The 17,646-nt window shown below is 44.8% G+C and overlaps 1 protein-coding gene across 5 annotated transcripts in view; it reads right to left on the bottom strand.

The window, feature by feature from the left end:
- Positions 1 to 320: 320 nt before the first annotated feature.
- KAZN (kazrin, periplakin interacting protein) overlaps positions 321 to 17,646 on the bottom strand; it is an 87,099-nt gene continuing 69,773 nt past the window's right edge. The window contains exons 14-18 of one of the 5 annotated variants that reach the window (XM_061568173.1): positions 17,428 to 17,529; positions 16,852 to 17,021; positions 13,143 to 13,169; positions 10,646 to 10,766; positions 8,877 to 9,065 (exon numbers count right to left, since the gene is read on the bottom strand). In XM_061568173.1, coding sequence (XP_061424157.1) covers positions 9,012 to 9,065; positions 10,646 to 10,766; positions 13,143 to 13,169; positions 16,852 to 17,021; positions 17,428 to 17,529 — 474 coding nt within the window. In that variant the 3' untranslated portion in view covers positions 8,877 to 9,011. Of the gene's footprint in view, positions 9,066 to 10,645; positions 10,767 to 13,142; positions 13,170 to 16,851; positions 17,022 to 17,427; positions 17,530 to 17,646 lie in introns of all 5 variants that reach the window. The other 4 variants (XM_061568171.1, XM_061568170.1, XM_061568175.1 and 1 more) reach the window with 4 other exon arrangements.

Genomic DNA, 17,646 nt, shown 5'->3' on the forward strand with positions numbered 1-17,646 from the left:
CATGAAGAGGCGAGTGCGGGCAGCGTGGAATTGCGTTTGGTTTAAGCAACAGCCTCGAGGGACATTTTCAATGAGTACATATTTTCTAATTTGACATGGATCAGAAACATGAGCACTGACAAACAAATGGGAACAAAACCTGAAAACTGATGCAAGAAGCATGCAGGGAATTAGACCGAGAGACAGCAGAACACACATGAGAGACACTTTGACTGATATACAAAGTGTGATTTAAAGCTTTCGTGACTGCAGGGATTCATCTTCTTGGTTCTTTCGGTAAAGTCACGTAGAAGGGAAATAATAAAATAATAAAACATAACAAAATAATTATTTTAAAATAATAAAACATAATAAAATAATTATTTTAAAAAATTATGTTTTCTTTTTATTATTTTATTACTTCCCTTCTACGTGACTTTACCGAAAGAACCAAGAAGATACAAAGTGTGCTAAGGCAGGACACATCAAGAGGCGAGATATAATACCTGATGGACAAGAGTGGTGATGAATGTCAGATAAAGGAGGAAACAAAGCCGAGAGTCCAACTACTGCAGAGATGGAGCGATGACGTGAGCTCGCGCGCTGGAGCGAGCTGGTTACGGCATTGCAAGACCATGAATGACGGTGAAGACATTACGAGGCGTTCATCCAGCAGTGGATAGATTGTGGCTACATCTTGCCAACAGCCTCGCCGTTATGCGTTTCAATGTAGGTGCACAAGCCTGACGCAGCATGTGCATGTTGTGCCTGCTACCGCCTCCAAGCAAGGCTCTTCCTGCATAGAGACAACGGTGCATGGATGCTTGCTCACAAGTACCGCTCATGATGAGAACAGAGCAGCACCATGGAATGTGTGCACATTACAGAGAATGCTGCTCGATGTTTATTCATCAATAGTAATCCCAGCACACCTCTTGAGTGGTTCTCATTCTTTCTAAGACACAGCCCAAGAAAATGATCTCCTTGATCACAAATGGATCACCAATACCCGTGGAGTTTGTACGAGGCAGCCTGGACAGAGCGACACACTGGGCTAGAACACAGAACGTCGCTGTGAGAGTGATGTCATTTCACCATCCACATCAGTGGTTACAGACGTCTCTGGACCGGTAGATAAGCGTCAACAATCACATTCTTTTCTTCAAACTACCATACAGTAAAGCAAATGTCCTGTTTTGTGGAAAAAAAACTACAACAGTTTGGCAAACCACTTCCCAGGGCCTCGTGAGCCATAGCGGTGTGCAGACCATAGGTCGGCACCCACCGATGTCAGAAAGACAATTAAACACAAGATAATTAAACACAAGATAATTAAACACGATAATTAAAAACAAGATAATAATTCGCATCGCTATGGAGAATATCAGTAACAAAATAAATAAATAAGGAGACCATTCGCCTCCTTCGCACTGATGTGTTGTGTAAAATAAACTTTTATTATTGTTTTACGTGGAAGGACCAATATGTGAAATCGGCATCTTGTCTGATTATTTATTATGTTTATATTCTCCACAATTATACGACTTAGTGTTAAGTATTATATGGTTTTGTGTCAAGCGAGGACCCATATCTCAGAGTGGTTCCATGCCGACAAACCTCTGGGGCTTCACCACCACTGATTTAAACAAACCGACTCTTCGGATGGGACAATAAATTTTGGAATCGTTCCAGTTTGCCTGGATTGAACCAATGTTGCTGAATTTATTCACTCACAGAAGGCCGTGGAGTTCACGGGATGTGTAATGTTATATCTGCTATCTGTTAATGGAATTAAGAAAGCGTAGAGCAGAACACTATTTCATTTACATGGAAGTTTCAAACTAAGCAAAACAAGTATTGGGAGGGTTGTAACTTTGACTAATTACAGTTCGTTTACCATACTTATATTCATATTAAATCCACACGGGCTTTTGAGTCGTAGTATGCACAATACGCCTCGTCTTCAGGTATGGATCCAGCTCCTTGTAGAATGTTGTGGTTATTTTAAACAAGACTGCACCCATATGTGTAAACAAATTGTAAAGTAAAATGCCTACAGGGAGCAACGTGTGTTTGCGTGGCAGTAAGAGTTCCTCTTAATATTTCATCACAAAACTATTATATTGTATACTTTGCAAAAATTACATATGTACAAATTAAGCACTGACGTTATACACAGCGGGTTTGTTTTGCCTGCAACAAGTGCCGCTGTTGCTGTTATTTATGAGCCCACGGAACAACTTCCCCCAGTGCGAGCGTCTCCTACTAGCCGACATTTAGTGCAATCAGTCGCCAACCTGGGACAGCAGAAGACACCACGCACGAGTGAGTGCTCAAGCTGTCCATATTGTCTTCTCGGTATGTAAAAGTTGCACCCATTGCTGCACATACAACATATGCAGATAAATACTCTTCTCTCCGTTCACTTTTAAAACTAAATAGTTAAATGCATTTAATTGAAAGTACTGCTTTACACACTCCCCCCTGGCTTATGATACATTCAGTAAGTCACCCAACACTCAGGGACTTTCAGAAGCCTAAAATATCTAGAAAGTGAATTATTCTCCATGTTCATAGCTAAAGAAACCTGCCAGAAGCTGTCACAGCATAAGTCCCCGTAGGGATACGTGGGGAACAACAAGATTGCCCGCAAATTGTTGTCGGAGTTGCTTGCCGAAGCAGCCACTTCAGCCCATTGGACATTTGGCTCACGATGTTCCTGTCCTACACGCGTCTCTGTTGAAAAGTAACAAGAAGCAGACACGACGCTCCTTCCCATATCCATCCCTCCACATCTCATCAGCCACACAGCATTCTGGGAGTGCATAATTTCAGGACTACTGATTCACATGCAAAGTTTGGACCAGTTTCAACATTCAGTGTTTCAGTAGCATTGTTGAATCAAAGCTGTTGAAATGATTCACTTCCAGAAGGTTGTATGGCTGATGGGATGTGTAAAACGTACTTTAATTTTCATGTGGAGGGACAGCTATTATTCATAGTGGTTCTTAAATGCTCCACAATGACGCTAAGTGATGTTGTGTTGACGTTCTGCAGCGAACTGCTCCCCGTCGTTCCATTGCTGCCTGTCACAGGGAACTCATTCCTATCGCAGTCCCTGACGCCAGTGCGACTGCGCCACTTGGTGAAGGCCAATCAGTGAATGGCGCAATTAGCGAATCCATGAGACGCAGACATTTAGAAAGAGCATTTCTGGGTACTGATGACAGCTCGAGGACATTCTACATAACCAGGGGTGAGCACCACGTGTCAATATTGAATGTATGTTTGACTGCGTGATTTTAATTGTGTAAATTCAAACTGTATACATTATTTTAAGACGTAGGCTTTCGCAACCAATATCATTCATAAGAGTTGTTTTGGGGTTAGATCGCGTAAATATAGAAATGTGTCGTTAAACCTGCCACCACCCGTTCGGATAGCTACCGCCTTAGTGCTGCGTGGAAGCGAATCATCAAATAAAACATTATTTAAATGCATGCCGATGAAGGGCAACATACTTCACTAGGGATTACCGTTGGTACGGCTATTTTAATACACACAATAGACAGGAAGGAAAGATCAAATGGCTCGCGTAATGCACATGCATAATACACGTTGCCTCATTAATCTCTCCCCCACATTGTGCAAGAGCGCAGAAGGGTCGTCAACACATCAACGCCTCTAGATAAGGAATGAAACAGTTAGACTTCTCCACAAATCTGGCTGTCACCTGATGAAGCTAGTTGTAGTTACTGACGAAACGTCGTACTCAGATTGTAAATGTTGTGGCTTGGCTCTCCAACACACCGGTTAGTGCTGTACTTGTGAAGAATTGGCACGTTCTGTTGACGTGACAACCTTTACTAGTTGGCTGTGTCGGGTGGTGGCGGGTTTTAACGACACATTTATATATTTACGGGATCTAACCCAAAAAACCTCCATTATGGATATATACATTCTTGATTTAAAATGTTTCTACACTTGTTATTTTGTGTTCGCTATGTATGCGTCAGTCAACACCGTGGACTGACATAGATTGTCATGGTTATTACGATGTAGGCCTCTGAAGTGAGCATTCATTGCACCACTCTTGGTACATGTGGCTTTATTTCACTGTACCCCATCGAAAATGGAACAGATGTTTGTCTAGCATCCAAAATATTAGTTTATTTAAAATATAATGCGTTGTCATCTTAAATGAGTAACTTGACTGTGTAATGGACATGTTGAACGCAGCCTTACAAGGACATCCTGGATGGAGAAAAGTTGGGTTAAAATGGACAGGTTTGATTATTATAATAAAATTACTATATCGACAATTTCCATTATTTCGTATGAAATTTAAAGTGTAACTTTTAAGCAGCGAATTGGAGAAGATTGATTGGGGAAGGGAATGGTTTGGGCTCGGAGGCACAAGATGCGTGCCAACTCACATTTGGTATTTTTCACTTAAACCTCCGGTTTAACAACATTGTGCCAATTTACAAAAGAGTACAAGGGCGGGTTCTTCACACAACTGTCCAGCGCAGGCTCACAGGCCCACAATAAGCGGCCAGCAACAAGCAACACCATCAAAGCTGTAACAGAGTTAAAAATTACTCGATTACTTGATTGAACAGGGTTCTACGTGTTTGGAAAAATATAAGATGGGCAGGAATTCCATCTTTATAAACTAACCTAAACTGTATGCACATTTCCAATGACAATTTCAAATGACTACTCATAAGAAGCCCCCTGTCAATTGTCTAGTTTTACTCCACAGATACACACAACACCAGAGCTACGGTTGTACCCAGATTGGGAATTAACTTCATCCATGTCTGTATTACCACTGCCCTACTGCATATGCCACTTTTGATTAATGGGTACAAATTACTAAAGCCATGTGGACTTATAAAGTGTCTAAATGGAACTACATCCCAACACGCAGTACACGGGGGCCACGCACATGGACGGGATTTGTGTGGCAGGACTTATGGGGGTGCTAGATGGTCAGGGTTTCTGGGCAGATCGGGGAACGATGTATTGTAATGGTGCAGATGAAAACAATTCGTATCGTTATGGAGAATATAAGTAATAAAATACATAAGCAGATTAGCACGGTTGGCTAATTACGGTGCAAAAGAAGTTAAACATACCTACATATGACTCGCCAAAACGTATTTAAAAAGTTTACATCTCTCCAAGAAGGCTGTGCAGATGATTGGTTGTGTAAAAGAATACTTGTTATTTTATTTATCGAGTGAGATAATGAGAAGGAGGCGCATTAATAGAAAATAGTCGGAGGCAGAAGGGCCTCGAGAGCGTGCATGGCGAGCAACGGGGCATTCCAGGCAGGGCGACTGTGGAAGAGTGTCCTGCCACTCAGTGGAGGCCGACTCTGATTGCTGACCGAAGGAAGGCCTCGGTGTGCGGGGCAGAGTGAGAAGGGAAAGGTAGGTGGGGGCCAGTCCATGGAGAACCTCAAAGGTGGTGAGGGCAATCTTCTTATTGACCGGAGAACACGTCGAGAGCTAGGAGGTCGTGGCATCAATTGAGACATCGTTGCATGTCTGGCCACAGCTATATTCTCATCTGACCTGCCATGGAATGGCTGTATTAATAATTCAGCTGAGGAGGCATTGACGTAGCTTCGGTTTTTTCCCTATGAAAGCCTCTTTCTCTCCAAACAATGAATACGACGACAGAATTCAGAGATTCGGCTAAAGTTGGAATGCTGTTGCGATATCTAGGGTGGGACGTCCAGTTCCCACTTCACTATACTTGATTGAATTCAGAGCAAAGCAGTCAGGTTGACTGATGATCCAGCAGCCACTAATTAACTGTAGTCACTCACTCACTGGCGGTCCGGCGTCCCCTCATCACGCTCCTGTCGCGACTGTTTCCACGACTCGCGACGAGGTCACACCACTTCTCCTTTACTTCTTTCCTCGCATTGCTCCACGATGGAATTCCCTCCCATCAGATTTTTTCCGAAGCTCTTAAAATAATGTTCCTGAATGGAATAAATAAGTTAGCATATTTATGTCACCTTTGTTAGTGCTATTTGTTGTTGGCCACGACACAAACTGTATACTCATGCTGTATTCACATGGCATGACCTTGCAGATAGAATGTCAGTGGAATCCTGAATATCTTTGAATATATTTGAAAGAGTGCCAGGAGGGGCCATAGGTTCCCTGTTATCCGCAAAGCGTGCTGCCTGTTCAGACACAGCAGTGTGTCCACATTTCACTGCGAATCTCAACACTGGAGCGATGTTTCCACGTGGCAGTGTGGCGAGGGCCACCCGAGCTTTCTCGCTTCACGTCTGGGAAATATTCCTGGGAAGGGGACATGAGGAACGTCACCTGCACCACTTGAGTGGTGTCGCCTGGCTTCTGTGCATCGCATTTGACAAGTTAATCAGCCACTTGAACCAGGCAAAGTCAGCCATTTCGTGGCCAAATGAGCGTTGAGGCGATGCTTATCCCATTTTCTGCCCTAAGCCAGCGGTGGAAATTCGACATTCCTATGGCAGGGGTGAGTCTATCCATTAAACAACCACTGTCAATCTTCCCCACAAAGTTGTACTCATTTTAATGACTCTGAGGGATGATGGTCTGAGTCAACCCCCGAACAGGATTTGAACTTCCAACCTTCCGAATGGCAGCCACTTGCCCTACCGGTCACTTGGCTGGTTAATCATGAATATTGAGGATGACGGTTCAGTAGATAACAGTTGAGTTTTTAATTTATTAAAAATATCATGAAAAGAGTTTTTGAATAAAATAGCTAATACTTGAATCAGAGTATTAGGCAAAACTAGTGTCTTTAATCAAAGCCCCATTGTGTTACACGTGAAAAATAAAACTGTAACCTGTCCAAACCACACAATGTGATCACCTTATTCCGTGCACAGTGGTTTCAACCAGGTCGCGCGGCGTGCTATAAAAACTGCGTCAAAATCTGGTAATGAGCAGTGGGTAGAGTGGAACTATTACACATTCTGAAAGGGGATTTACATGAGGTAAACAGATTAGTGGTATTAACACAATGTAAACATAAGGTAAATCTGATGCCCTGCATGTGGAGGAACCAGCCGTGCCTATGAGTTCTGACATTGGAGCCAACAACTCCGACTCAGGCCAGCACAGTGCACGTCTCGCCACATCGGACATGAGCACTGACAACGCTAAGCCAGATTTATTTAGCGACATACCAGTGGAGACGAAGTCATTCATTACCACACGATCATTATTCATACAAGCTGCCAATGGATGTCAAGCATGGTTGGGACTTTACCAAAATAATCCTGCCACCCTCCTTGAACACGAAGGCCTCAAACCTTGCACCCATCATTGTGCAAGATTCATGCATGTTGTTGTTGTTTTTGAACTTCTTTCACACCGTACTTAGCCAACCGTGCTCATCGGAGGTGCGGGGGAAAGACAACAAACTAAACACAACAAGCAGTTCTACAGAAATTGAGTTTTCAATTTAGAAAAATAATTTGAACACGGAGGCTTCAACCCTTCCCCCCTCCATTGCGCAGGATGAAGATGTCATCATGGCCAAAGCCGAAGACCATGATGACACCTGAACTTTTATGTGCATATAACATTCACTTTTGACCAAGTATGAACTACTTTTATGTAGCAGTTCTATCCACTAATTGTAATTATCTGTGCTAAACCTAAAATATGTATATTTATAAAAATAAAGACATAACTGTTGCTGTATTTTGATTATATACTGTAGATCAGGTGACACCGGGAGTGTTTCTGCAAATAAACAAGCAGACGATACAGCCAGGACCCACTTGTAACCGAGGGAGCTTCCCGACAAACATGCGGCAGTCCACCAGCGTCGCCCAAGTGGCTCTGTTGATGAGACAATGTCAATATTGGTCCAGTTTGCTTGTGCTGAACCATGCTACAGAAATTGTGCACTTCCAGAAAGCCGTGTGGCTGATGGGATGTGTCAAAAAAAATAATCCTGTGAAGGGGCAGATATGGGAAAAGTGTGTATTGTCTGCTCTTTAATGTGTTCGTTATATTCTCCACGATGATAGATTTTAATGTATCCACGTAAAATGGAGTTCCAGGTAACCCAGACAGAATCGTAATAATCAACGTTGTTGGGGTATGTAAGTTTGTAACGTGATTAAAAACAGGTCATTAAAAACGGGGCATTGTAAGTTTGATTAAAAACAGAAACAGTTTCTCTGAGAGGAACTGAAAAATGTGACATTTACGTTCTCTCGTCTTCTCTTCCTGTACGTGACATTGCTGCCGCTTCTATGATCACATACTGGTCAAATTAAAATAACAAATATAGTACGAATAAAATCTAAGTGTTGCAGATAAGTGGCCTTCTTAAAGAATCACAACGTTCCTCTCGGCGGTGAAAGAAACAGAGCCAGTTTTACTCACCACGTGTTTGTACTTAATCACAGTTTTGGATACGAGCCGGTATGCGACGGAACGCCACGCGGGCACCGCTCAGAACACTAAAACACGTTCACCGACACTTCTCAGAACGGTCCCAATTCCAATATTACGCTGTTTCCACAGAGGGGAAAATGGAGTAAACATGGGCTGAGTGATTAAGAGGTTTTATACCAGCGCTTCTACGTTTACATTTTGACCACTGCTTAGTCACGTACAGTAATACGAATATGCACACAGGCGTTGGTCAGTGAACTCTGTAGAGGAGCCAGTGCATGCAAGGCCTGAGCTGACCGGTCACCAACACTGCCGGGCCTCGACTTGTCCAATTGGCTTGTGTTTGCAATTTGCTTGAGTGTTGCAGTCCTATTACCAACGGACACCTTGAAGTCTCACAAGCCTACATTCTTGCTTCTCGTATGCAGCCTCCACTAACCCCAGCACGTCCACCTTGGCCAACAGTGTCATGTGTGTCCATTCAGTATGAGGAACTCTGATTGGAGCCTTCCACTGCAGCGCCCGGTAGCTGGAGGGCAACGTGCTTCACGTGAAGAGTCCTCTCCCTCAGTCGTGTCTCTGGCGGAGTGGTGTGCTCCAGCATCACACGCCCGTCTCCTGGTCGTACTTCTGGCTAATGCTGAGCCCCAGGGAAGCCTGGTGGACATGCACACAACAGAAAAGCACAGCGTGTTTCAACGGTGATGTAAATGTCAGCACTCTGCAGTCACATCATATTGTTACATTACTACACTAAGTCTGTGAAATTGGTGCTCAGGACAGGCACAGCCATGCAAATGTCTGGAAGCGAACGTGCTATGTGGTGAGTGTTATAAACATGGTTGGGCAAAACGGTTGTGCTGGGAGGGGCACGTGTGGGGGATGGGGGAGGGACAGATTGCCAAGATGCGAATTGAAGTGGTCTCCACGAGTTCTGTGACCAAAGGAAAGAGTAGACCTAAGACCGAATGATGGGAGACGGTCAGGGCAGAGCTTGGAGGTTACATGTCTCGACTTTACAAAAGTGGAGCTCTGGCGGAGGTAGAAATCGTTGGCGAGGTGCGGTGGCATCGACGGCTTTGGCCACGATGACATCTCGATCATACAACTCACTATGTAAGGTATCGCTGCAAATGTTTCATGAAGAATATCAAAGCAAGTAAGCTCATATTTTATTGGTTTGTATATCGAGTTTTACATACAGCAGCTGTGTTTGGCTGCTTTTCCCTTGCTTCACGGACTAAATAATATTCATTGAACTATTTCACCTGGAATCTCCCTTGAAACATCTCATTTGCAAAGTTGTCCATGGTGTCAAGTGACACATAATGACACAAATACAAACTTTTAACATCTATAACTTATACAGTATGCATTTATACAATAAATATAACACCCAGCCAAACATATGAAGAAATGCATAAATAATGAGGTGAAGGATAGCGCTCGGTCATGAAAACTGCATTCTCGATGTTGTAACTTTTACGTGAGTTTTAATTGCGGATTGAAATAGTTTGTGATTGTTGGTACATTTCAGTGCGTTCCGTGTTCAAGCAGCTGTGGCTGGGCGAGGGTGTGCCTGTCGGGGTTTTTTTCTGTTTATATGTATTGTCCTTCCTTGTATTACTAAACGTCTTTTTAGCCAGAGATGCATCATTACTATCAGATCACTATCACCAACCCAGGTCACTCTTGCAAATGAGGCCATGTGTTTATGTGTCTCAATGGACTTATTTCGTCTCCCGGTTAAATAAAAGCTACTGACTAAGCATCTACGTCAAGCCTGGCCTTCCCTGAGTTGCGCTGTCACGCTACTCTCATCGTACTAAACAGGAAAGTACACGGGAGGGGTGCAGTCCTGCAATTACTGCATCACGCCACTGCTGGAGGAAGAGCCTCAGAAATGCCTCATGAGGGCATTTGGTCTGCCCCTTTGACTTTGACCAGATGTGTTAGAAGATTTGGGCGTATCCAGACTTTACCCCACGACACGGGACCTGGTGGAACCCATTTACACCGCTGAGTGGGCGGTGGGGATTTAAGACACCTGCACCGTTGTTCCAACTGCTGCGCCGGGAGATAGAATCGAACCGACGTCCTCTGGATTGGAAGTCCAGTGGGCTGACCGCTATACTGCGGGCGCTATGCGAGCGTTACGATTATCCCCCCCAATATATTGACGTAGGCTACACGGAATTGTCTTCCGAGGAAAGCCAGGCACCGTGCTGGGCACTCACTCTCAGACTGCGGCGCTCGCTAGCCTTGCCGTTGTGACTGCGCAGGAAGGGCTGCGTGTCTGAGCCACGGCGAGACACGACCTGCTTGGTCTCGCGCTCCCGTGCCTTGTCAAAGCCAAAGCTGCAGCCCCACGCACAAACACAAGTGCACGCCACGATATGTCACGCGAATAAGCCAGGGCTTTGTGCAGCTGCGTTTTCCACCAGCGGTGCTCAACTTTCTGGACCCACGAACCACCGTCCACCCTCACCACCGGGCACCATCACCGACATCAAAACGACTATAAATCGTATGAGCTGCAACACAAGGGCCTCCCACGTGTTCACAAACCACAGGTTGGGAACAACTGGTTTACACATTAAAACATTGTCACATTAACTCTACACTCAACATTCATGTAATTCCACAAAGAGTTGGAAATAATACATTTTCCCACCAACGCTGTGCTTTTACCTCCTGCAAGATAATAAACCAGCAGTATTTTTAGTTGGGGGCATTGAGACAGTGTATTTTAAACACAGCTGCTGCGCACAGGCCCAATTTCCAAAGCGTTAAACGGTCAGCAACAAACAGCACTATCAACGTTGTAATAGACAAGGGTGCCACGTGTTTCTTGAATTGAGCAAGGTTAATGGAAACTAAGATATTTTATTTTACCAGGTAAGGCCCACTGATCTATATAGATTTTTTTTGAGAAGCGACCTGGCCACAAATGATAGCTCAACGAAGTGGCTTATCATGTGGAAATGTATAGCAGCCAAATACTCTAAACGCGTGTTTCTAAATGTGGAGGGAAAAATGGAAGACCCAAAGAAAAATCCACGAAACCACAGGGAGAGAGACATGCAAACTCCAAATAGAAGCCTCAGGGTGGGGATAGAACCCACGACCTCCTTTATACCAGGCGAGGTAGTTAACAACTCGCCGCCGATTGTAAGAGCTGGGAAATGGAGATGATGGAAGGGAATTCCACAGTGGAAGAATTCTACCAAGTTCTGTGTTTTCATACCGTTTGTTGGGCATGTTCACCCCTAAACACTGCCATGGAACGCAGATACCACTGGACAAAATGCTACTCGGTGACTCCCAGTTGCATCGCTCCAATCACAGCTCTCTCAGGGATGGGATGTCACACTCCCAACCAGGCAGAAGTGGGCAGCTGCACCAATTCCCGTGTTACTTAATTGACAGATGGTTTTGAATATTCAAGTCTACTGAGGTGTTTGTTCTAGTCACCATCATCAAGGCCCTTAATGAACAGCAGGGGGTTAAGGACGTGGCAGGCATAAACAACAAACCAAAGCGTTGGCCTCTTGATGGTCATGTCGGCTGAGATATTGACCAAGACATGTAGGTCCTCTTGAAACTCTCTAAACCTATTATGAAGCGGCTGAAAGGAAATATATGCTCCTACCACAAAGATGGAATGGTCAAACATTTACATATTGTATATTAAAATTCAATAACCATAAGGCAAATTAGTAATTAGTGTGGAATTAACCAGCCATACCTTAGCTCTATGTATTAATATAATCACCGGTGAGAGACCATGAACTCGATGATGATGGCACACAAACCAGGTCCAAGCATGGGTCGAGGGTGTAATATAAGCATACAACGACGGTCGCTGTACAATCATCTTCCTTCACATCGCAGCATGTGGTGTACACTCAGCTTCGATGCACTCATCCACTCTGCTGTACACACTCGTTTATACCATATGCTATTATCAGAGCGGCCAGTCTCATGAAACAATTGTGCGTGTGCTATGAAGGAGAGCCATTGCTCGAAATACTCGCCTAGTGTATATATTTTCCTTTTAGGGCTGTGTGATCGACGAATATGTTGAGTTTCATCGAATTATATTATTTTGGTTTAGAAGAAGATGCATGACTGCAGCAGATTGTATAATGGCATTACCAACAATCGTCTGCCTCATGACGCCTTTCTGGCATCATATTTGCCTTTTAAACTCAAGGCTCCTTCAGTCCCAGTGGTGCTTTGTGTTAATGGACAGATTGTGTGTGGCCCCCAGATATATAGACTATGCAAGTGATCTGGACGTAATTATATCAGTCGGATTCATCAGAACGGTGTGGAGTTGTGAACAATGCTGCATGTCTGTGTCAGCACAGACGAGTGTGCACGCGTGTGCGGGAAGCCCTCTCAGGTGCCTCGTCACCGGTCATATTGCACTCTGAACAGGCCACAGGAAGACATACAGAAAGAGTCGCAGGGGATGGAGGTGCTGCATAATGCTGCTTGGTAGGTTCAGCACAGGCTAACGCACACTATTTGCAGGCGGAGAGCGTGCTTGAGACCATTTGGTTTTGTTTGTGAAACAAAATGCCAATTCTGCAGCAGAGCAATGGAGCACCGCTGACAACATATTAGTGAGAGGGAAGAGCAACGCATGCACACGTGGTTCTTAAAGGCCAGAGTGTGAGCTGTCCGCATGCTGTGACATCTCAGGAAAGCAGAGGCAGAGGTACTTACATCCTAAAGGTGGGTTTAGGAAGCTTACTAAAGGAGGGAGACAGAAAAATACACGTATGAGAACAATGGGAAGCACCAGACGTGCTGAATGATGAAACACTGAAACACGACACTGACTTGCATCGTTAACACGCACGTAAACGTTCAGTTTCTATTTTGATCAATAGAAATCATAACTTCTCTGGCTGCCACATGATTGTATTTGGTCTGGACAGTCTGGCAAATGAGCGTCTGTGTTCATGTGGCAGGAAGTGACATTGTGATAGCCCCTAGGTTGACTGAGGAATACGCCCGGGTTTGGTCCAAAGTGGGAAAGGTGAGGGTGCTGTATCTGTGTTTGCTCGTTATTATTTTTACAAGTGATCATTTAAGTACATTTTGGTTTCTTAGCATGCTTTTTTTTATAACGCTGCTTTTTCTTGATTAGATCTGGAAGAAAATTACTTGCAAACACATTGTCAAGGATACGATTTGCAAATTAATTATGAAAAATAAGAATAGTTATATTCTTGGGTCTTTTGTAAAGTCACGTAGATAATAGAAAATAATAAAAAAAATAACAGAAAACTACGACGTTGCGATTGAAACGTCGTAATTTCTGTTATTTTTTATTATTTTCTTTGAACCTATCTACGTGACTTTACCGAAAGACCCAAGAATATGAATTCCTGCAGTCACAAAAGCTTTAAGTCATAAGCATAGGTTTTACCCTTTCTGGCAATAAAACAGGTGTTAATATATTAAAACCAAATAGATTCCTTTTTCAAGGAATCGAGTTTGCATTAATCACACTTGTGGTAAACATGCAAACAAGACATGCTCTGGTAATGACACATTGTCTTTGAACATTACTGGGACAAGTACATCTGGTTAATTCAGACTTGATTCCTTGCAAAAAGAATCAATTTAGTGTTTGAATATCTTAACACCTTTATAATAGAGGTTTTTGGGTTAGATCGCGTAAATATATAAATGAGTCGTTAAAACCCGCCACCACCCAACACAGCCAACCAGTAAGGGTTGTCACATAAACAGAACGTGCCAATTCGTCACTGGTACAGCACTAACCGGTGTGTTGGAGAGCCAAGCCACAACATTTACAATCTGAGTACGACGTTTCGCCAGTAATTACAACCAGCTTCATCGTTACTGCCGAAATGTCGTACTCAGATTGTAAATGTTGTGGCTTGGCTCTCAAACACAACGGTTAGTGCTGTACTTGTGACGAATTGGCACGTTCTATTTACGTGACAACCCTTACTGGTTGGCTGTGTCGGGTGGTGGCGGGTTTTAACGACACATTTATATATTTACGCGATATAACTAAAAAACTCTAATACGGATGATATTGGTCGCGAAAGCCTACGTGTTAAACAGATCTTAACACCTGTTTTATGACATGACGGGTAAAACCTATTCTTATTTTTCCTACTTTGATACTGACAAAAAACGTCCCATGCAAATTAATTATTGGAGCAACCTCCTTCTCATTGGAGCAACATTGAAGCCTGAAGCCCACTCAAGGTCAAATTCTCTCACAGCCCTCCTTGGCCATCACCTCAGAATCCCTCTCGACCGGACTCTGGGCTATTGCCATCACCTCGAATCCACCGGCAAAAAGACAAAATCTAGGGTCAACACCATCCAAAAGCTGTCAAGGGTTTCCTAGGGATTTGACGCTGGGACCGTTCGGACATCAACACAGGCCGTGCTCCATTCTCGATGATAGAACACTGCGCTACGCGTGTCTGATGCAGCAGCTCTCCCATCGTGCGCATTGACACTCAACGCTGCGCTGCGTGCGGTGGGTGGCTCCCTAACATCTACGCCATTGCAGCGGCTGCCAGTACTCACGAACATCCCGCCATTGAACATCTGAGAGGATGTCGCAACACCGAGGGATCTCCCTCTGCACATCGACAGCGAATCCCCACCACCCTCCGCACCCCCCGGCTAAAATGGAGACGTCCGTTGTGGACTCGCGCCTCAACTCCTCTGTCGGCCGATACTGATCCCAGTGCCACCCGATCGCATGAGACGTGGTGGAAAGTCGATTCCTGAACAAGAAAGGCACGGAGGAGGCGAGCAAGAGCCCTCTGGGTTTCTCTCTGCCGCTCCGGCGACAGTGGGAACGGCTCTCAACTGCGTCCCAACAACAAGTGGACACGGTGCGCATATTTTCTTCATGAATTGAAGATCACGGGCTCACCAAACTGCAAATGTGGTGATTGCCCAATACATGCCATGTACTCTGGTGGAACAAGCGGACTCCACTCAGCCATCTCCGATGCTGCAGAATGGCTGATAAAATTAAAACTACAAGAGTAGCCTGTTGCATTTTCAAATGCCATGGGAAAGAAAAGGAATCTCATCCAATTACAAAGTTGAGGACACTGCAGTAAAAGGCAAGGTACTTCATATGTACAACTGCAAAAATGATAGAAACTAAACACTCAATAAAATACCTTTACACTGAAAAAGTGAAAGTGATTTCCTGCTCTCCATAGTGGCGAGTCTCTCCATGTGACAACTGCTGCTGACTTTTCTACAAAGCGGTTCCTGTTTTATCCACCCTAGAAGGATGGTTAGCTGAGTCAAACCTCAACCAGGATTTGAACTCACAAACTTCTAATTGCGAGTAATTTTCAGTGAGGCTTTTCTTGGTAAACAAGAGTAGTAGTAATAACAATAACACATATAAATAGCAGCAACAGCCGACGGTGGAGCAGGAAGGGGACATGTGGACCAAAGGTGACAGCAGCAGCAGCAGCCAGAAGAACGGACTGTGGAGACCACAAAAAATCTTCCCATTGGCAGCAAGAGGTGAGAGTGCCGTGGCAGCACTGAGCAACATTACCCAAGTAAGTTTCTGGGAATTATTTCACCTGAGATGTTTAACCAATAGAGTTACATTGTTTTCTTATACAATGGGAGGAAACCAGATAACCCAGAGGAGATGCAATGCAGAACACTGGAGAACATAAAACTCTACATACATACATACAAAAGTCTACATACATACATACAAAACTCTACATACATACATACAAAACTCTACGCCTAAGTCGGGAATCTCGCTGTGAGGCACAGGTGTTACCCACGGCGCCTACTAGAAGGCCTTTCCACTGACGATTTTATTTCATTCCAAGTAAACACCCTTCATATTCACAATTCATAAACCTATCCAAAAACCTACTAACATTGTAAATACACAATAAAAACAGACCACATTTAACTGGCCATCCTCAGCAAGATTCCATAAGTGATAATCTTCCTAAAGAGACTACATCATAAATATCAGTCTTCATTTGATAGCCTTTGGATGGCTAGAGCAGGAAATACAGTATGTGTGACCTATATCAGACTAGTAAGGTTAATCATGCCAGTGTGTCCTTTACCAGTGCAGGGAAGCGAGTTTAAAGTGCATTCATTTTTCAACACCCCACATCACACATTAGGAGAACAAAGCACATCGCTAATCCACGCCACTCTACGCAACGCACAAATGCCAACTCGCGACGCCGCAAGATGCGAGGACAGCGGCCGCAGAGAAGCAACGACGGGCGGACGACACCGCGTGGCACAGTCACGCGTTGCGCTGCATAGCGCCGCTGCGGAATTGCGCATCAGTGCGTTGGCGTGCTGCCTTCCAGCGATCCGACAGGCGGTCGTGCGTCACGCTTGCGGTTCAAGCCAGGCTGGGACCCACCTGCTGGGGTCGACTATGACAGCGAGTTCGGAGGCCAGGTGTCGCCTCAGGAAGGCGTTGTTATGCGGAATTTTCAGCATGGCCGCCAAGCCCTCGGCCGTGAAGCTGCCCTCCAGCACGAGCAGCGCCCCGTGGACACCGCTGCTCACCAGGTGCTCAGAAAACTCCTGCTGGTGAGGGTGGGGAGACGGACGCATCGGCTCAATTTCACCACGAGCAGGCAAACGCGCGAGTGGGCAAACATTGGGTTTTGTACCTGGTAAAAACTGTTTTTTGATGATTGGTGTCGTCATCTGCTCTACTCTTCCGCGCGTGTCTCTAAGTGGAGATCTTCTAAAGCGACATGCTGCTCAATAGAGGGAGATTGGCCCGCACTAGCGCCAGCTGCCGTATTGGGGCTGCGGAGGCTGTGGGCAGCCTCACGGCCATACCAGTTGAGCAGCTGGTGCTTTTTCTCCCATAGTTCGACATGGGGAAGATTTTACATCGAAAATTGGACAACATTCGAACTATGGCCACCTCTGCGCTATGTATGGTAGCACTGATGGTTTCGATTTTGGTGAGTGTATCGCTCACCTTCAGGTCGACATTGCGGACCCACTGCATGACCCGCTGGTTTGTCCACACCACCGTGTCCACATCCCGCACCTCACACAGCTGGCGGCGCCGACTCAGCTCCTGCAAGAGCCACCGCATATCGAGGCCAATAAGACACCATCCGGCTGCACATGTGGCTGTTATCTTGATGTGCTTGTTAACCAAGGAAAGCCTCACAGAGTCTCAAGACTCTTGTTC

Source organism: Lethenteron reissneri, chromosome 40 (genome assembly GCF_015708825.2).
Source record: "Lethenteron reissneri isolate LAM-NWPU_2019-01 chromosome 40, ASM1570882v1, whole genome shotgun sequence".
Classification (NCBI taxonomy): domain Eukaryota; kingdom Metazoa; phylum Chordata; class Hyperoartia; order Petromyzontiformes; family Petromyzontidae; genus Lethenteron; species Lethenteron reissneri.